General features: G+C 40.4%; 1 protein-coding gene across 1 annotated transcript in view; it reads left to right on the forward strand.

The window, feature by feature from the left end:
- The first annotated feature begins 380 nt into the window (after nt 1–380).
- The window catches only part of LOC307156445 (uncharacterized protein), a 41002-nt gene continuing 18899 nt past the window's right edge, over nt 381–22483 (forward strand). Inside the window, exons 1-3 of the mRNA XM_079867792.1 lie at nt 381–499; nt 833–1150; nt 1248–1610. Of these exons, the coding sequence (XP_079723918.1) occupies nt 439–499; nt 833–1150; nt 1248–1610 (742 nt within the window). The 5' untranslated portion in view covers nt 381–438. The remainder of the gene's footprint in view (nt 500–832; nt 1151–1247; nt 1611–22483) is intronic.

Raw genomic sequence — 22483 nt, forward strand, 5'->3', positions numbered from 1 at the left:
TCCTATGACACTTAAGTTTGTAGGCTTTAGGTTGAGCTCGCCCTGCAAATTCAACACATCTTCATTTGGACATTTTATTTCATTTTCAACCAGTTACTTTTCACACATTCTCTTTTATTTTGAAAATAACTATTGCAACTATTAACCAATTGTAGCATCTATACATCTGTAGAGGAAAGTTGAGTGTCACTCAGAGTCAAGACCATTCAAGACCACAGAGCAAAATCCTCAGTGTTAAAGTACACAGTTCAGAGTCTATATGAGCCCGATCTACAGAGAGGACAAAGTTACACTGGTATAGTGTCACTATATAGCAACAGATTTAAACACTCGGTTGGTCAGATGAGAGGAAGTTAATAACCACAGGAGGAGCTGATGATGTTTAAAGGAGGAGCTGTAACTATATATAATGAAGAGGAAGACTGACAGAAACAGAAAATGGCTGATAAGTGTGATCTGTGTCTGCTGGGACTGATCATTCTCTCTTCACTTCTCACAGGTAAAGAAATCTGTATTTTCTCTAAAGACATTTAGTGGAATTAGTCTGGAAAGAGTTCATTTGAACATGCTCAGTTTATTCTTGCACACATTCACGTTGTGATCTCAGAGTTGTGTATTGATACACACAGATCATACTGTATTATTCCTGATACTGGACATAGTGTCACTCAAACATCTGATGATGAAGAATTATCTTCATATTAAGAGTGTGTCAGTGATTTGAACAGCTCTCTGATAAAGACTAATAGTTTATTCTGGAGAGTGTGTGGTTTGCTTTAAATGAGAAATAAAAGACTGTATTTGAATCTTCTGTTTTTTAATTGTGTTTCAGGAACCAGTGGATATGATCATGTGTTCATCAGTTCTGGTGAAAATGTCTCTCTGTCCTGTAATAAAGCTCTTTCTGACTGCAAATCAACTACATGGACCTACTATAACAGATTCAGACATTCAGCAGGAGTTAAACTGATTACTGGAGGGATAAATAATAAAGACTCAGAGAGACATGAGAGACTGAGTCTGGAGTCTGACTGCTCTCTGAACATCAAGAACGTCACAGTAGAAGATTATGGATATTACACCTGCCAACAATATGTGAATGGAGAACAACAAGGACCTGGTGCTACTGTTTTTCTGCATGTTCTTCATGGTAAGTTTATGATTATGTGGTCAATTTAAAAAGGGCAGATTCTCCCTTTAAACTCAGATGATGATTGAAGAGTCTGTGATTTGTGTCTTGTGTTCAGTTTCAGTGTCTTCATCATCATCATCATCATCATCATCATCATCATCCTTATCTTCATCCTCACAGACTGAGATCAGTCCAGGCCGCTCTGTGACTCTCTCTTGTCAGTTGTATTCATATTATAGATTCTCCTGTGATGATTGGGTCAGTTCTAGGAGAATTGAGCTGTTGTGGGTGAATCAGGCTGGTGTTGATCTGAAGACAGACTCCAGATATCAGATATTATCATCATCAGATCAAGATCACTGTATCCTCACTCTGACTACAACACTCCTGAATGAAGATGACAACAGAGAGTGGAGATGTCAGCTTACTCAGGGAAATCAACTCTTGACCTCAGTCAGATACACTGTCAAGTATTCAGGTGAGAAAACACTCTTTTCTGACAGATTTGTGAAAACTTCCACAGATTGGCTCTACTCTTTCTGATGGCTTCATACGTTTTGGAGTTGTAAAATATTAGTGGTCAAAGTCATAAACTGCATAACAATCCTTATAATCCCCAATATTGGCCTCCTACATGGGTCATACATGATATATTGCATAAATCAGACGAGTGTATTAAAGCCTAGTATGACCCATGTAGGAGGTCGGCTTTAGGAATTATAAGGCTTATGTCCTTCATTCAAGCTGAAGGTTTATTTGCAGAAGCTCAACTGTGTTTCACTCTCATATAAACCAGGAATAAATTATACAGTAACACAGTAATACAGTACAGTCTCTTCTCAACTACTGCCACTGTAAACTGTGATGATGAACACAAACTGCATGTCATGATCGATATGAACATATGATGTTAATGTCCTACAGATGATGCTGAGAAGAAATCAAGCCGAACTACAGCAGCAGCTCCTACACAAGGTTCATGATCACATGATCACTGTATAAATAGATTTATTTTTGGTCAATGGCGATAGTCATTCTCCTCCTGACAGCTTGAGAGTGAAGTAAGAAGATAATAGATGACAGACTCGTGCACATATTCATCATTTCTGTGATGTGAAGCTCAAGTATTATGTGATGATAGATAGATAGATAGATAGATAGATAGATAGATAGATAGATAGATAGTTTATTTAGCCACACGACATTGCCGGTGGAATTTGAATTTGATCTTGGAGGCTTTGTTGACAGTCTGCTGTAGTTTTTTCTTTGTTTGGCTGTCTGTGCTTCCATACCATACTGTTATTGATGATGCAATGATGGACTCGATGATAGCGGAGTAGAACAGAACAAGGAGCTGATGTCTGATCCGGTATTTTTTAAGCTGCCTGAGGAAGTAAAGTCTTTGTTGAGCCTTTGCAATGATGTGATTAGTGTTAGTTGTCCACTTCAGGTTATTGCTAATGTGTGTTCCTAGGAATTTAAAGGAGTCAGTGATGGTGATTGAATTGCCATTTATTTGTATGGGTGTTTTAGGAAATGGCCTACGTCTAAAGTCAACAATGAGTTCCTGGGTTTTGGCTGTGTTGAGCTGGAGGTCACTGTTCGAACACCAATTTACAGCTTGGTCCACCACCATGCGGTACTGTGTTTCATCATTGTCTGAGATGAGGCCTACAATGGTTGTGTCGTCCGCATACTTTATTATTTTCACTGAAGTGTCCATGGATGTAAAGTATGCTGTATAAAGGGAAAAGAGCCAAGGGGAGAGAACACAGCCCTGAGGAGCTCCTGTACTGAGGGTTCATCGAGGGAGTCACAAGCTGCACTGAATATGTCCCAATTCGTGCATTCGAAACACCCTCGAAGCGTTTCAATGGCATCTCTGGTCCAGGACCTGACAGATTTGGATGTTTTCTTAATGTATTTAAGCTTTAGTCTGTACTTCAGAATGAGGAGCAACACAGCATGGTCAGACCTCCCCAGTGGAGCCCTCGGGAATGCCCGGTAAGCATCTGAAACAGAGATGTAGCACTGATCCAGTGTTTTGCTTTCTCTGCTGTGGCAAGTGACTTGTTGCTTGTAGTTTGGGAGTTCGGATGACAGGTTTGTGTGGTTGAAATCACCTAACACGATGACAGACGTATCAGGGTTGGAGTTTTCAACAGACGAGATGTGTTGGAAGAGATCGCTAATGGCTGTGTTAGCGTTAGCTTGTGGTAGAACGTAAACGCAGATTAGTATAATTGAGGCGAATTCTCTCGGGAGGTAATATGGTCTGCATTTCAAACTGATGAATTCAAGATCGGGAGAGCAGTGACGATGAAGGATTGTTGAATTGTTACACCAGCGCTGATTTACCATGAGAGAAATACCCCCTCCTTTAGATTTGAGGGATAGTTTGACTGACCTGTCGGCTCTGAAGATAGTGAAGCCAGGGGGGGTTACCGCCTCGTCAGGAACCGATTGATCCAGCCATGTCTCGGTAAAGCAGAAGGCCGAGCAGTCACTGTAATTCCGGTCCGTTTGTGTTAAAAGCAGAAGTTCATCCATTTTATTTTTAAGGGATCACATGTTGGATAAGATCAGAGCCGGTAGTGGGGGCCGGTAGGGCCGTCTCCTGAACCTGGAGACCACTCCAGTTCGCCGTCTTTTTGTGCTAGATGTATTTCCCCATGGTGGCGATCCAGTGTTGTTTACATCCAGTATATCCTCTGAAATGTTGCCAAATAATTACAAATTGTCAGGTGTAATCCTCCTGATATGTAACAACTCCTCACGACTATATGATGTGATGCATGATGTTTCACATATAACACAGACAAAAGTGCAAAACATAATAGCAGAGCAGGGACCGGGGCAAGCCTCCTGGCAGCCATTTTGGGTGATGTTGTGTATATGTGTCATTATGTGTTGAACTGAACTAACAGACGTGATCCACAGATCCAGCTGATACAGCATCAGAAACTGGAGTCAGTGTGACTGCTGGATCATTATACAGAGGTACGACACGTTCATTTATACTGACAGCTTTATAACATTAAACTATCAGTCAGTCTGTAAATGCTTCATCAATAACTGTTGATAGTTGAATACCCTTGACTTCAGTCATGTACAGTTTCTCTTCTTCCTCTCATGTTTCCTGCAGTGATTGTGATTATTGTTGAGATCGCAGTGTTTGCTGCTCCTACTGTGATTCTTCTTCAGATCATCTGTGCAAGAAGAGCTGGTGAGTTTTGAGCCGCACACAATCTGATGATTCACACTCATCTGATCTGGAACAATCTGCAATCATGATAAAAACACATACGAGAGGTCAGTCAATGCTTTTATTTTGCAGGGAGGAAGGACTCGAAGCACCCAGAGGAAATAGAGATGCCGACAATATTAGAATAAAATACTGATGAGTTTAGAGCCAATCTGCAGCAATATTTACAATAGCAAAAACTTACAGAGGATTGTTCATTGTTTTATTTTCTTCTTCTCAGAAAACAGAGAAAAAACTCTGAGCACTTATAGTGACATAATCATGTTTAGAGTAAAATGTTTTTTTTACATATAAAAAGCCAGATTTATTTTCATTTATATGGATTTTATGGATATATTTGCCTACAGTGTTAAAAAGTCATTTTCTTGCGCTTCATATGTAAACTGCTTTAAATATAATATTAATACAGTAATGGACAGACTCAGACTGTATAATCTCTCTCTGTTCTGTGTGATGGAGTTGATTTGAGGATTCTTGGATCTTGTCTGTTCATTCCTGTTTTTAGCATCTTTTTTCATTTTGAATGATTGCTATAATTTTCTTAATAAACCTCTGCAGTTGTGTTTAATAAGTCTCCTTTCCTGAGATGTTTGTTAGGAATATGTTAATTCCCCTTCATGAGCTGGTAATGTATCTGTAAGTCCACTGAAGCGAGTTGTAGTTGAGAAGCCGCTTCAATAACCGAGAGCTAGATATTGGGTCTTAAACACCTCACGACACCCTGAAGGACCCACTGAGAGGTCAGACTTGAAGCACTGTTCCTGAGATGCTCTTCTTGGTGGTTAACTGTAAGCAGCAGACAGATCCAGCAAGAGGAGAACTGAGGATTCGGAGGCTCCTCTTGCCAGTCTCAGAGCTTCAATAACCGAGAGCAGGGCCGTCTCAGTTTAGTGGCGCTTCTGAAGCCAGACTGGTTGTTGTCCAGGAGGATGTTCTGTGTGAGAAATGGAGATAGTTGGTCGAAAACGACTCGTTCAAGTGTTTTAGCAAAGTGGTCCAGAAGTTCAGGGAGGCAGAAGTTAAATCAGTGGTGCTTGAGAAATACATCCCAGATCTTCCAGAGCATTTGTAGTGTTGATAAAGGAGTCTGGATCTGATATATTTCTCAAGGCTGGAGAGAGTAAAGCAGAACGTTATAATCCATGTGTAGAAACTGTGTTCAGAGCAGATGTGTGTTGAGCCAGTGTGATTAACAGTATACGCTAGGGCTGCACGATATTGGGAAAAAATGATATTGCGATATTTTATTTTTCTGCGATATGTATTGCGATATGAAATATAATCTTTTTTTTTTTTCTTACAAACAAAAATGGGGTAAGCACACTTACATTCTCGTTTTAAATGATTTAAACATCAGAGTATTATTTAAATTAGAGTAAATTATTTGTTTGTAACTTTAGGATATGGTTTAAATTGTTAACATTAGTTAATGTATCTAATAACTAACATAATAATAATAATACATTTATTTTTTATAGCGCTTTTCATGACACTCAAAGACGCTTTACAGTTAATTGGTTTACATTGAAAGAAAAACTAAAACAGAAAACAAACAAGGTATATAGACAGGGTTACATGGATAACACAAGAAAATAAGAAGAAACTAAAAACACATAGGACCAAGGACAAGCAGAAGCAAAGCAAGAGAGGAGGCGATGTAAGGGATGACGATGAAGAACTGGGAAAGTCTGTTAACAGGGAAAAGCAAGCTCAAAGAGGTGAGTTTTGAGGGCCTGTTTGAAGGATGTTAAGGTGCTTGACTGTTTGATGTGGTCGGGGAGGGCGTTCCAGAGGGTAGGTGCAGCAGCGGAGAAGGCTCTGTCTCCCCAGGTCCGGCGCTTAGTTCTGATGGTCTTGAGTGTGTCAGCACCAACGGACCTGAGGAGGCGGGCGTGAGTGTGGCGGGTTAGTAGGATGGAGAGGTATGGAGGGGCAAGGTTGTTAAGGGCTTTGTATGTGAGGATAAGTATTTTGAAGTTGATCCTGTATTTGACTGGGAGCCAGTGGAGGTTATAGAGGACAGGGGTGATATGATCGCGGCGGCGGGTGGAGGTGAGAAGGCGGGCAGCTGAGTTCTGTACATATTGAAGTTTATCGATGGTTTTGTTTGGTAGTCCGTAAAGAATGCTGTTGCAATAGTCCAATCTGGAGGTGATAAGGGCATGGATGAGTGTTTTAGCTGCAGTGGTAGACAGAGAGGGACGTAGCCGTGCAATGTTACGAAGGTGAAAGAAGGCAATTTTGGTGATGTGGTTGACGTGTGGTACAAAGGAGAGGGTAGGATCGAAGATGGTTCCAAGGTTGCGGATGTAGCTGGAGGTGGTGACATTGGAGCCGTCGATGTTGAGGGAAAAGGTCTGGGCATGTTGGGTGAGGGAGTTAGGACCAATTATGAGAATCTCTGATTTATTGCAGTTGAGTTGGAGAAAGTTTTCTTGCATCCATGATTTAATGTCAGTGAGGCAGGCTGTAAGGGTTGAGTGGGTGGAGGCTGTGATGGTCTTTGAGGAGAGATAGAGTTGGGTGTCATCAGCATAGCAGTGGAAGTGGAGACCATGTTGACGGAGGATCTGTCCAAGGGGGAGCATGTACAGGATGAAGAGGAGGGGGCCAAGAAGGGGGCTCCAGGATTTTGGACAGAAATGGGAGGTTAGAGATGGGACGGTAACTGTTGGGAATGTCTGGGTCCAAACCAGGTTTTTTCAATATGGGGGTGATGGCAGCAAGCTTGAGAGGTGGGGGGACAATACCAGAGGCCAGAGAGGAGTTGATTATGTTGGTGATGAGGGGGGAAAGTGATGGGAGGCAAACCTTGGTAAGAAATGTGGGAATAGGATCAAGCGGAGAGGTTGAGGACTTCATGCTGGAGATTACGGTTGATACTTCAGTTTCAGTGATTGGAGAGAATGAAGAGAGAGAGTGGGATGGAGGGGAGGGTGGTGGAGGTCCAGGGGTTGGGTAGGGGGTGCTATGGGCTAGTTGATTATGGATGATGTCGATCTTGGTTTTGAAGAAGGAGAGGAACAAATCACACTTAGTGGTGGTGAAGGAATTGGAGATTGTGTTCATGGGTTTCAGAAGTTTGTTGATTGTAGAGAAGAGGGTCTTGGGACTATTGGAGCCGGATTGGATGACAGAGGAGTAGTAGGAGGAGCGGGCAGAGTTGAGGGCATCTTTGTATTGTTGTCTGTGAAGTTTGTAGGCTTCCAGGTGGACAGTAAGACCGGTTTTATTGGTGAGTCGTTCCAGTTGTCGGCATTTGGCTTTGAGGAGGCGGAGTTGGTTAGTGTACCAAGGGGCGGAGTGTGTGAAGGAGACAGATTTGGTTTTAAGGGGGGCGATGGGATTGAGACAGGATGAGAGTACATCATTGTAGGCGTTGACGAGGACAATTGGGGACGTGTTTAGGGGGTCAATGGATTTTGCAATGGTGGTTGTCAATATGGAGGAGAAAGATGTGGTGTCAATGGATTTGAGGTTCCTGAATGTTATCGTGCGTTTTTGCTTGGTGGGTGGAGATGGGATGTCGATGTCAATGGTAATAGCCAGGTGGTCGGAAATGGTGAGGTCAGTTTGGGTTATATTGTTAATGGTGGTACCAGATGAACAAACCAGGTCAAGAGTGTGTCCTTTTTTGTGGGTGGGAAAATCAATATGTTGGCTGATATTGAAAAAGTGTAGGATGTCCAGGAAATCGGTGGTTGTTTTGGAGTCTGTGGAGTCAATATGGATGTTGAAGTCACCTAACAGAAGAATGGATGGTGATATGGCACAGAGTTGGGATAGAAATTTAGATAGATCAGAGAGGAATGCAGGGTTTGTTTTGGGGGGGCGGTAGATAGTTGCAAATGACCAGGGGTTTAGTGCCAGACAGTTTGAATGATAAGTGCTCAAATGAAGCAGGAGTGGGGATGGGTACTGTGGTCGTTTTGATATCATGTTTGTGTATTATTGCAATTCCGCCGCCGCGCCTCTCATGTTGTGGTTTGTCTATGTATGTAAATCCAGCTGGTGTAGTTTGGTTGAGAGAGAAGTATTCAAGTGGTTTTTGCCAAGTTTCGGTTAAGCAGAGGAAATCCAGATTATTGTCCAAAATAAATTCACTGAGAATGGAGCCTTTGTTGCTGAGAGAGCGGGTGTTAAAAAGGGCTAATCTGAGGAGTGGTTGGTTTTGTATAATCTGATCGGATTTGACTAGTGTTTGTAGGCAGGCGGAGCGCACGTGCAGTTTGTTGTGATGACGTAAGCAGGAAGCGACAGGGCGAGCGTTGGACCAGATGGACGGAATGTTGTGGTTGAACCCCGAGTAAACAATCTTTCTACGGGAGCTTCGATGGATGTAGCGGGGACGACATAGAAGACCGAGTTTTTTGATGGTGGAAATACAGAATGGAGATATAGGGGTATTCAGCTTGTATAGTTGTAATATAGAGTATGTAAATTACATAGTTAGCTGGTAAGGGTGAAGACTACAGTCACACGTTAGCTGATGGGAAAGTTTCGACACGACAGGTAAGTCGGCAAAACTGACTGAAAGCCACGGTGGACGAAGCTTGGTGAACGTGGATGATGAGCAGAGGAGACAGGGATTGAGAGGTCGACTGTGTAAGCCACTGTCAAGTAGCCAAAGCTGCCGAAGCCAAAACTGTTGTTCGGTAACGTTAGCTAGCCGCCTACTGACTTGGAAGCGGCTAGCAGATTCTAACTTGAGGCAGCAGTCCCAGGCAACGAAGCCTAACTGCACCCGGACAGCAGAAGACTGTCCAGGGGTCTACCTCGCAGTAGCAGTGCTGGAGAAGAAGATGAAGTGGTGAGGAAATCCAGGTTGTAAGCGTCAGGCAAGCAGCGGGCGATTTAAAATGGCGATAGCTGAGCCAGCTAGCGTTTCCCGTTGAGAAGGGCAAAAGTTTGTGGAGTTACCCAGAGCTGAGCTGCCGGTGGCGGTGATGTTACCACGGAGAAATCCGAATGGCAGCAACGTGAGTGCTGGTGGTGTTGGTCAATGGTAGAAGCCGTCGAAGCTGATGGCAGGTAAGTCGACATCCAAATTGATATAATCCATGTACAGATGGAGAGGTACTGGATTACAGTTGACAATCGTGGTCAGTAAAGTTGAAACGATAATGCCAGTTTTAGCATAGGTATAGACTTTTGGACGGAGAAGCGGCGAACAAACAACGCCAGCGTCCTCTCACGTCCAACGTTCGATAAATCGATAAATAATGAATACCATGAACCAATAATGAATACCAATAACATGAACTTACCATGAGCAATACTTTTGTTACTGTATTTATTAATCTTTGTTTATCATAGTTTATAAAAATACAGCTGTTCATACTGTCCAACTTTTGATTTCAATAATGTAGGCTATAGCTAAATGTTGAAATTAACAATGTTGTAGAAGTGCAGTTTACTAATAGTAAATGTTAACTAATGTAGTTAAATATTATGGGTGTAACGGTTCACAAAATTCACGGTTCGGTTCGATACGATAATAATAATAATAATAATATATGTTTATTTTATATAGCGCCTTTCTGAGGACTCAAGGTCGCTTTACAATAATTACAAGTACACATAACATAGAAACATAGTACATATAGAATCTGAACATTCAGGGGTCAGGGAAGCAAGTGACAAAAAGATGTGTTTTAATGTGGGTTTTGAAGTCTCGTAGCGATGAGAGATTGCGGATTTGTTGTGGAATTGAATTCCAAAGAGTTGGGGCAGCGGTGCAAAATGCCCTTCCACCAAATGATGATAGTTTGTGCCGTGGGGTTGTCAACAGACCGGTATCAGATGATCTAAGTGTGCGGACAGGTGTGTATGTATGGATGAGGTCAGAGATATAGTTTGGGGCAAGACCATGGAGTGCTTTGAATGTAATAAGGAGTATCTTGTACTGAATGCGATAGCGGATGGGTAACCAATGTAGACTGCGTAAGATGGGAGTAATGTGGGAAGATTTCTTAGTGTAAGTGAGGACTCTGGCGGCAGAGTTCTGGATATATTGAATTTTATTTAATGATGAGTTTGGTAGGCCATAGAAAAGAAAATTGCAGTAGTCAAGCCGTGTGCTGATGAAAGCATGAACTAGGGTCTCAGCATCACTGATGGTAAGAAATGGACGTAAGCGTGCAATATTGCGAAGGTGGAAGAAGGCAGATTTAGTGAGAGAGGAGATGTGAGGAAGAAAGGAAAGAGAGGAATCAAAGATTATACCCAGGTTTTTGACAGTGGTGGAAGGTTGAACCGGAACTCCAGCAATAGTGAGATTGTCAACACAGACCCGGGATGTAGTTTGAGGTGAACCAATAAGAAGTAAATCTGTTTTGTCGTTGTTGAGTTTGAGAAAATTATTGGTCATCCAAGCATTTATTTCATCAATACAAGCTGATATGGAAAGTGTTGGGAAAGGAGCATTGCGTTGGGAGTGGATGTATAGTTGGGTATCGTCTGCATAAAAGTGGAATTTGAAGCCATGTTGACGGATGATATCACCTAGTGGAAGCATGTAGATAATGAAGAGAAGAGGCCCGAGAACAGAACCCTGAGGAACACCGTGCGGGACAGAGGCAGAAGTGGACTTTGACTGGCGGATGGAGATGTAATGCTGGCAATCAGACAGGTAGGAGGTGAACCAGGATAGGGCAGTTCCAGAAATACCAAGAGCAGAGAGTCGTGAAATGAGAATACTATGAGAGATTGTATCAAATGCAGAGGAAATGTCTAGGAGAATTAGAATACTGGTGGAGCCGGAGTCAGTGGCCACAAGGAGATCATTAACAACCCTAAGAAGTGCAGTCTCAGTGCTGTAAAGGGTGCGAAAACCAGATTGAAAACATTCATAAAGGTTGTTGGATGACAAGTGAGTTTGAAGTTGAGCAGCAACCACTTTCTCAAGCAGTTTTGAAAGAAATGGTAAATTAGAAATAGGTCGGTAGTTGGCCATGTCAGAGGGGTCGAGGCCAGGTTTCTTTAGGACAGGAGTGACGGCAGCATTTTTAAGTTCCAGAGGAACAGCACCAGTGCTTAGAAGTTGAGTGATGAGAAGTGAAATCAATGGTGAAATAACGGGTGCACATTTTTTGAGTAGAGTAGTAGGAGCAGGATCAAGATGACAGGAGGATGAGTTTGCTTTGTTAATTAGCTCAGAGATATAAGCAGGGGTTGGCGGGGCAAAAGCAGTGAGAGTACCAAATGTAGAAGAGGTGGGTAAGACATGTGTAACAATAGTAGAGGTAGTGGATGGGAAGAGAGTATAAATTCTATCAGTCTTACTTTGTAAGTACTTCATAAGTTAAGTATAATTCTGCAAGTTACTTTGTCTTATCTTACGATACACTTGTGTCACGGTTCGGTACGTTTTTGATTGGCTACAGCAAAAAGAAATGCCAGAGAAATTTTATTTATTTATTTATTTATTTTTTTTATTTTTTTTATTAAAACTAACATCATAAAGTATGATTTTTTTTTACTTTGAGCAATTCTAGAGCTATAATTGACTCTCCTTAGGAGCATATAAAACAAAACAGCTCCTTGGAAAAAATGAAATGTAATATTGTAGTAGTTATAAACAGGTTTATTTTAGTTCAGATTAACATTTGAGGGCAGCAATTGTATTCATAATGTCAAAATAAAACCGACGTAATGTTACTTGAAGACATTATAGCCCACTATTCCTGCCAAACTTCCATGGTTGCAGTTAGTGTTACTACAGTAAATCCATGGTGAATGTTGCTGATCTGTGGACACTGGATAGTTCATTCATGGCACAATGTTTCTTCCTGGCTTCCACGCGCTGTTTGATCCGTTAATAACGGAGAAATGTGAATGTTTCTCACTAGATCTCGCAGCGATGTTATTACTTCTGTGGTGAATTCAAATGCTTTCTTTATCTCTTATTAGCGCTGTGTTGTAACAGCGTCGCATGATCACGATCGGTTCGCGCTGCTTTGATCCAAACTGATAAACGGTCCTTCGACCACACAATAACGAGCAGATTCGTTCCGCTTGCATTACGTTTGCCATTTGATGTTGGGCAATGTTGTGGTCGCGCCGGCGTCGCAACGCGCCTACAGAAATAACGAAATTTTGGTCGGGAGGAAAAATGGTGCAACGAACCGTTCGGTTTGAAAATGCGTACCGAAAACCGAACCGAACTGAATACGCGTATCGTTACACCCCTATTAAATAGTTAAATAAATAGAACATTATTGTAAAGTGTTACAGATTTTTTTATACACCAATTCAGACGTGTCGTGAGTTCAGTGTTGGACAGGTCAGTTGTCAGTTATGAAAAGGTTAATAATAGTATTTAATATTTTCTTGTGTATTGTTTAGATGAGATCAGACAACATTTGAATCTGTCATGGCCATGTTACAATGAACCCCACCTATGGGGCACGTTGTCACATTAGGCCTCCACTCAGGGGTGTTTCTAGGGTTAAAAACATCCGGGGCTTGGGGTGGCTGACAAGATTACGTGAATTCATACAGCCTATGATGTAGTTGTAGGCCTATATGTTAACAACATTCAAACAAACAAAAAAAAAATTGCTATATTATTCATAATTTAATATACTGCAGTCCTAGTTCATATATAGGCCTAGACTCTCACACACACACAGAACAAATGTTGAGTTTCGATGTTTTATGGGGACATTCCATAGACATAAATTTTATACTGGACAAACTGTATATTCTAACAATTACACTGCAAAAAAACAAAAACAAAAAAAAAACTTTTTTTTCAGTCAAAATGTCTAAAATTTCTTAAATCAAGATGCATCTAGCTAAAGTTCAAGGCTGGGTTTCCCGAAACCTCCTTAACGCTGCGTCGTTCTTAAGTTCCACCTTAAGCTGCACCTTATCGTTAATACGTGTTTCCCGAAACGTTCGTACGCTAAGTACACCTTCTGTAAGTCACACTTTCGTAAGGTTGGTCTGGACCGCTCTTAGCTTTACCTTATCACTGTTGCAGGTCTACATGAATATAATTCTGAAGCTTTAATACACCCATACAGTGCTCAGTTAGGCTAATTCAAGTGTTTTCATGCAAAGAATAAAATTGTCATTACACTGATTGTTTTTAGAATTTTAATTATATTATTATAGGCCTACATAATATTATTAATTTAATAAAAGAGCGCTTTTAAAGGCCAGTGAAAGCATACTACTGCCTATTCGTGCGCTAATATTGTTTCTCATGGGCTCGTCCGGTATTTTAAACATTTACAGGGGTAAGTCGGTGATTTTAGTGCCATCCGAATCCATAATATTTTATCAATAACATGTTTTTTTCTCACCCAACCCGCGTAAAAATCCCTGGCCAAATTAGTACCTACTGTTTTTTGACAAACAGGTCGTGTGGGAATTTAATTGCCTTCTGAATCAACATCTCCGAGTTTACAAGAAGAGATTCAAAATCCACTGTTTAAATCCTTTTTGATCACTGCCGAGCACCGTACGTAAGATGAAAATATGTTAAAATATGTACAATTTAAAAATATGTAGGCTAGGCTATTATAGTTTGGATTATTTTTTATAATAATCCAAACTATGTCCTAATAAGTCCTAATAAATGCAATTTCAACTATCTCTGAAGTGCTTCTTTAATAAAGATCACCGCTTTCTCACATAAACAGCCCCTGCACGAGAGAATAGTTGATTCTCGAGTCGTCGATATCAGCGGATTCATCAGCATCGCCACGGACAGCGCCGGGTAACGTCGCACATAAGAAGGGATATCTTAAGCAGCTTCCTAAGGTATGGTTCGGGGGAACACGCCTAGTAATGGTATACCTTCAGTTAAGTTATACCTTAAGAGTCTTCGTAGCGCGCTAAGAGACAACGTTATCGTGAAACCCGGCCCAGCTCGCTCATTTCGCCTGGTTCTGGTTCTATACACGCGGAGTGATACAAACGGTGAACGGTCCCAGAGCTGAGACTGCTGAAACATTCCAACACACTCGAGGACCATGCAAATATATTTATACTTATAAATTGTGTTGATATATATTTATACTTATAAATTTAGCGTTTATATTTATACTCATCAACCTTGTTCCTGACGATCTGCGTTTTGAATTATGGGTGTCACTGGCACTTCTGGTTTGGGGAATTTGTTCTCCCGATTTAATTTACGATAGTCTATCCCATCAGTTTTGATTCACTGGATTTTTTATCCTCAAATCCTCACGTCTTTTTCCAGGTTTAAAATACAATTGATTATCTGTCAAAATGACGGAAATCACTTTGAAATAGTATCACACAATGGGTATTTATAGGCCATCTGTTTTTTTTTACCCAAATGCAGCCTGTTGGGTCATTTTATTGGGTTATTTTTTTAAATATTCTTATTGGGTTTCTGCCTCTTCTAACATAATAAAATCATATTCTAAACAATCAAATGCTTTGTAATAGTCAGAAAAGGTGCTAAAATATATAGGCTATCATTATGTCTGCATCATATAGTACTGATTATTTATATCTTATTGTAGAAATAGACACAACACAGTGAGTATAGTATAGGGAAAACAATTTGTTCTTCCTTTTATTACTTTGTCAGCATCAGCCAAACAACATGTGACCTGGAGCACCCTCCAGTGGCGACAGACTGAATTAACCCAAAACATCCCAGTTTCTCCCCTCTAAATCACATTTTCATATCTCCAAACTTATAGAAACACAAGGAGCTCAGCTTAAAGCATGGCAATAACGGGGTCACTTTCTAATGTAACTGAACACTATTAGTTGGTGTCACTCCAGATGAATGTAAACTCAGTTATGAGGTATACAACACAAATCATGACATTGGTCATATATTTTCTTTCTTTTTGAACTACCCAAACCTTAAACGTTTTATAAATGTAGCCTGTTATGTGGTCTGTGGAGCCGGACAGGAAAACTCCTAGCGCTTTGGGAAGGTGTCGTCCGAGAGCTGTGTTTCAGGTGTACAAGAATACACACACTTCTCTGTACCGTCTCCATTATGGCATCTATCCACATTATTAGCAGCCTCTTCATCCTCCTCATTTTGCCAGATTTGTAAAATGTCCCTCGACTGAAAACTGTTTTTAAAAGAAAACCCACCACTTCAGGTCGACTTTGCACTGGAGCCATCCTTTTTTCTCTCTCTTTTTTTTTCCGGGGGAATGCGAGATCCAATCTGTTATCCAGATACAGAAGCCACTTGATGTGGACAGGTGTAAACGCACCGTGTCCTGATTGGCTTTAAAAGAACGGTGATCGCATGTTAATGCCAAGAATTTAAAGTGTATGTAGTAGATTGAGTTCATTCTAGCACGTCCAGAGTTGCCACTAGGGGGCGTATATGCGTGTGTTGCGTGGGAATCACCTGTTGCTGTAGTCCTATGTTCAGTTCTGTGGGATAGCCATCATCACCTGATCTCGTTTCACTTTAGCTTTCTTTGCTGCAACAAATGTGTTTGACAAACACACTGTCACAGTGGACAAAACAGACAAAACATAAAAGAAGAGTTAAGAGCTGTTGTAAAGTTTTTCTTTCTTCAAAGCAGAGACCAGTGAGACAGTTGGGATCACGTTCAACAGAAGTTATTCTTTATTGAGAACTCCGCTGTACGTGGCTGCAGGAATCCAACATAATCTAAAGTATATACATTTACACGGTGTCTTATAGGCATTTTAGGAGGAGGGACTTTTGAAGGTGGAGACAAATTCAAACAAAGCATGTAAATGAGTATACAGGTTAAGGAACCCGCCCCAGACCGGCAGTCTCAATTTAATCAGCATAAGGCTCCAAGAGCCATTTGGGTTTGAAAGCCACTTGCAGAACAAAAGGTGAGATTCTCAGTGAATCATTCGTGTGCTAATCCCATCAGTCTGAGTGAAACTGGGACTCCAAGAGCCATTTACAGACAATACGGAGAAAACAGGTAAGGCAACATTGCTGAGCAGAATCATTATCTTACCCTTAAACACTAAATACAATATTCTTTACCGTGATGTTATGTAAGGAAGCATATTTGAAATAGATTCTTAAATTTTAACCCTTCAGTCCCCTCTTTGAGAGTTCTTAAAAACTCTCACAAAAATACAAATTTAGACACATAAAGTTCATTCTTGTAACTGGTGTAAGTTACAGGCACATATAACTTGCTCTGTGTTGTTCATCTGTAATTGCATGCTGACACAGAAACATAACATGCAACTAGGGTCCGTGAAGTCCTTACGAGTAATAGTCTTTTCTGGTTGAAAACTGTTATTTCCTTGTGCTGGACGTGAGACATTTGTTGGTTGACACACTTGATACTAACAGGTTTCCGAACCATGAAAAGTTATCTTCAGTCATATTAACCAGGTGCAGCACTCAGATAATGGTGCAGGCTTGTAGTCTTGATCATATCGATGGATGACTGAAGGTTTTGTATCTCTGCGTTGTGTATTTTTTTTCTTTTTCTTTTGTGATTGGCTCGTTCAGCAGTGGGTGTAGTAGTCTTCTTGAGGTTGTGGCTTCATATGCAGATGAGACGTCGTTGCATATGGATTTTTTTTTGGAACAGCCATCAAGTGTTTATCTGCACAGAGGAAGAAAGAAAACAAAACAGAGCAGTATTTCTTCAAAACACTACGGTTGTAGCAGTTTAAACACTATGGTTCTATCGTTTTCAGAGTCTACGGTTGTCGTTTCATTCTTTCCCTATTTCTTAATTTATTTGACACCTATGGACCAGTGAGGTAAGGATGGACTAAATCGGGAAAGGCCTATGAGGTAGTGTCTTCACCCTGGGTTCACCCCCGAACGCATGTTGCGTTCAGTTCTTCCCAGGGCACCTCACTTGTCCGTGTCCTATTCTGTCCCTGTGTTGTGTACACACTGTACAGTGTGTGAGAAAATTGGCACATTTCCATTCTCCAGTGAAACATCAGTCCTAATAAACATCAGTAACAGAGGATGGTGTCTGATTGTAGTGTTCTGCAGTGTAACATTTAAGGCTGTGAGTCTTACTTAATGTCCCCCAAACAAAGGCTGAGACAGTCACTTTCCTTTTGTTCTATTAAACAAAAATAAGTCTTTCATCTTTGTTGTGAGTTATTGGGGAAATTAAGCACTCACAGCCTAAATGGTTAACACCGTATCAAGTTGCCCCACGAGTTTAACGAGGAGGGGAGGGGCTGCTTCAGAATATCAAGCAGGCTAAGCAGAAGCTGAGTAACCTTATTTACATCTTTAAAGTTCTTTTTGCTTTTCCTACACTCATTTCCAAAATGTCCGTGCTTGCCACAGTAAGAACAACTGGCTTCTCTAGGACTTTTGCGTTTCTGTTTCTCTGAATTGACCTTAAAGGATGCTGCTGCAATTTCTACTCTTGCCTTGACATCAGTCTCTTTCCCAAGTAGCTAACTTGTCCAAGTTGTTTTGCAGGGTTCTATTTGACCATGTAAGATCTAAGAAAGGCAATGCATTTCTATGTTCTGACAAAAGACCATCGGACCATGCGCGAACTAGAGGACCATTATGACCTAACACTTTCTCTGGAGTGTCGGCAATTCTGCTGTAAGCGGCAGCGGTCTGACAGAATCGTTCTGTGTACTCACAAACAGTTTATTTTTTCTCTTGTACACAATTGGTAATTTTTGACCAGTCCACGTTCGGTCCAACAATGTTCTTTAAAATTTTCAAAACACCTTCTCTCAAATCGCCTTTACTGACAGGTTGCAGTTCGGAAGTAAAAGCTGACTCAAAATTGTTGAATTCAGATTCAGTTAGAATTTGTGACATCAGCTGTGTAACTTCCGGCAACGACATGTCGTAAAGATGCATTTTACTGAACAATGCTCTCCTAAACTCAGAAAAATTTCTTTGCACTGATGGCAAACTTTCAGCAATTCTCTCAATATCTTTAGGAACTAAAGATGTTTTGACTGCTTGTGGCTGCAATATGGGGGTTGCAAATGAAACTGTATCAACACCTTTTCCCTGAGGCTTTTGTCTAGCTACGCACACTTCAACTGCATTTACATCTGCATTGACATTGTCCTCTATACTATCAAAAGACTGTAAATCAGAATAGCTTTCATCTGACTGTTGGTTTTCTGAGTCACATTTGGTTGAGGCCTTGAGGCCCACCGTTTTCGTGAAACAGGACACTTGAGTATGCAATTGTTTGTTCTGTTCTTTCAACTTAGCAATAAACTGCGTTTGTTCTTGTACAATGGATAAGCTAAATTCTCTGTGACAGAAGATAATACCTTTCACATTTTTCTTCCTGATACATGCACCCAACACTTTCTTGCAATCTTCAATTGACCACACTTTGTCTGACTTTCTCAGTCACGATTGTGTCCATGTGCTCTGATAACAAAGACTTAAACTCATTGTCTGTCCATAACGGTGTAGCTCGGCCAGCTTTTTCAGTTGTGGGAAATAGTCTCGCATTCCTTCTAACCATTTTGTGAGTTCCTTTGTTACTTCACAATCACAAAACACTAAAACTTCTCTCTACTGTCTTACAAACAGAGGGTACAATCTTGTTAACACAGCTTAACTATTGTTAACTTTCCAAATTACCACACTTATCTTCCCTGCCTACAAGAACAGAGGATCAACAGAAATAACTAGCACCTAAAGCTAATTCTTCTCTGCCTAAAGCAAAGGATACCAACTATTAGCACTTGATGCTAGCTTTCTCTAGCTTACAGATCAAGAGCATACACACAATATTAACATGTAACTGTTAATCTTCCCTGCCCACAACAGAGGGTAAATTTCATCTCTAAAAGAAAAACTTTTTTAGAGGCTCATCTTTAGTTAACCAAACTCTACAGCTGTTTGTTAACTACTTCTCTGAACGGTGCAGAGGAAAAAACACATTTGTACTGGTCTGCATTGGTTATTTGAATGGAGTGAAACTCACCGAATCGTTGGTTGTACAGAAAAATTTCGTCTGGAACTCAGTCAGCTTTGTTGAGATCTTTGAGCTTGAAGCTTCAAGATTCAGTCTGGAACTCAGTCAGGCATTGAGATCTTTTTGGAGCTTGAAGTTTTTGAATCTGGAGGAAGCTGGAAAGATTCAGTCTGGCAATCTTTGTCAGATCTTTTGTTGAGCTTAAAGTTTCAAGATTCAGTTCTTTGAGCTTAAAATTCTTTGAGTTTCCTTTGTCTCCATCCGGGTCACGGCACCATCTGTTGTAAAGTTTTTCTTTCCTCAAAGCAGAGACCAGTGAGACAGTTGGGATCACGTTCAACAGAAGTTATTCTTTATTGAGAACTCCGCTGTACGTGGCTGCAGGAATCCAACATGATCTAAAGTATATACATTTACATGGTGTCTTATAGGCATTTTAGGAGGAGGGACTTTTGAAGGTGGAGACAAATTCAAACAAAGCATGTAAATGAGTATACAGGTTAAGGAACCCGCCCCAGACCGGCAGTCTCAATTTAATCAGCATAAGGCTCCAAGAGCCATTTGGGTCCGAAAGCCATTTGCAGAACAAAAGGTGAGATTCTCAGTGAATCATTCGTGTGCTAATCCCATCAGTCTGAGTGAAACTGGGACTCCAAGAGCCATTTACAGACAATACGGAGAAAACAGGAAAGGCAACATTGCTAAGCAGAATCATTATCTTACCCTTAAACACTAAATACAATATTCTTTACCGTGATGTTATGTAAGGAAGCATATTTGAAATAGATTCTTAAATTTGAATCCTTCAGAGCCCAACTAATGGAAACACTGATCACTGTTATGGTGCCTTCACATGAAACACATTAGAGATAAACCTCTGTTGATTCTCAGTAAGAGCGTCTGTAGACGTCTGACAGAAATAAAGTCAGTCTGGTTAGTAATAGTGAAGCTGGTAATGCTGTTTGTGGAGTTGTTTAATCCTCCTCTGCTGAGATCTTCACAGATTTAATGTCTTCTTTCCTCTTCAGTTGATTTCATCTAAGGCTGTGGCTGAAGTCAGTTGTAGTTCTTGTGTTTCTGCTCGTCTCTTTTTCTGTTCTCTTCTTTCCTTCAGTGATTCTGCTTGTTAACAGGCTTATTAAGGCTGAGATGACTCCATATTTAATAGACACAGATTGTGTGGCTCAGATAAGGTCCAGTTCTGGTGTATTTCTTTGCTCTTGGCTGACATGTGGCATTGCTATGGCCTGCTTGTGGCCCATATCTGGCAAACAGGAGCGGTCCAGTCAAGGGCCGTCATTCCATGCCGCATGTGGGCCGGATCATCTTTCCACAAGTGCCAGATGTGGGCCGGATCTGGGCCGAAACAATGTTGCTATGTGGTCAAGGATGTGTCCTGTCACCTCTGCTGTTTTCAGTTTATACAAGTGGTATAAGAGTGCAGCATGAGAATTATAAATTATACAAATATGCAGATGATATGGCACTTTTATGGAAAGATTGTGTACATTTTGAGTACGAGGAGCAGGTTTTGAAACTAGAAAAATGGAGTGAAGCAAGTTCCTTATTGATACATGTAAGTTAAACAAAAGAGTTGATTTTAAATTATTCAGAGCCTGTAACAGGAATAATGTTATGTGATCAAACTGTTGAAATTGTGAAGACTTAAGTATTTGGGAACCATGATTGACTGTAAATTGAATTTCTCTGATAATGTGAATCTTATTTGTAAGAAAGCAAATCAAAGGCTATATCTGCTAAGGGAATTGAGAGAATTTTCTGTAAGTCAGGATGTTCTGCAAAGAGTTTATATTAGTTTAATTGAGAGTGTTTTATGGTATAATATAACTGTGTGGTTTGGACGAGTTACATCTGTGAATAAAGTAAAATTAGACGGAATTACAAGATTAGCAGGAACAATTATAGGATCTAAGCAGAAATCAGTCGCACAGTTATATCAAAGTGCAGTTCAGAGAAAAGCCTTGACTATATATAGCAAGAGACACAACACACTCCTGAATCATGTTTTTTTAATTATTGCCATCACGTCGTCGCTACAGAACACCAAAAGTGACCAAAGCAATATATAAACAAACTTTTGTACCAAATGCAATAAGTCTTTTGAATAAGAGGAAGGAGATGTGGATATTTTAATTTTGATGTGTATTGTGTATTGTTAACCCTCTGGGGTCTGAGGTGTTTTCTGGGCCCTGGAGGTGTTCTGACATGCTCTGACATTTCTGGTTATTTCTGTTACTTGTGACATTTTCATGGCTAAAGTCTAATTACACTGTATTCAGCACAAACTCTGCTACAATAATATATCAGCAACATGTATGTAAAAGTTTGTAGTTTTGAGATAATGACATTTATGCGTGGTTTGTGAAAATACAAAAAAAAATTCTCACTGAAATAAGCTCATGAAACCCATACTGATTATTTCTTCACAAGACTTTTGAAAATTGTATGACGTAGCCTAGAATATTTGCTGCAAAACTATGTGAAAATCACCCTGACTGCTCATTCAGATAAGACAATATATTGATTTAAATTTTTTACGACGTGTTTTGTGTTAGAAAGCCTTATGCGGGACCTCATTAATATGTAAGCTTTTCTCACCTGAGAAAGACAAAGAACCTCCCCAACGGCCCTATTAGGAGCTATCCTAATATAGCTCCTAATAGCCCTGTCATTCTGAGCAACCTTGCACAATACTGTAAATGAGGAGATTTAAAAAAGAATGGCTTTTAAATTGTTTGGATTTATTTACAACACAACATAACCCAAATAGACACAACAAATGCCAAAAAAACACTTCAAAGACAGACCTTTGTGCCATTCCTAAAAACATTGTTCATACCTTTCATTTCCAAGGTGTTTGATTTTCACTTTACCATGTTCATGTTCCAGAGACTCATGTGAATGTTGAAGTCGGCAGGACTCAGTGGCATCTGGGCCCTGAAAAAAAAGTGAACATACTGATATCAAGAGAAAGGCCTGCACGATTTTGCAAATAAATATTAGATTTTTCTGGCTAAAATTGCTTTTTAAAATTCACAAAACACACACACACACACACACACACACACACACACACACAAATGTTTCCAACAATATAGAATATAATAAACACCAGGTTTGTTGTGCCTTGTAGGCATAAGCTATGCGCAGTGCTGGGTAAAATAATAATAA

The sequence above is a fragment of the Squalius cephalus genome (genome assembly GCF_949319135.1).
Source record: "Squalius cephalus genome assembly, chromosome: 1".
NCBI lineage: Eukaryota > Metazoa > Chordata > Actinopteri > Cypriniformes > Leuciscidae > Squalius > Squalius cephalus.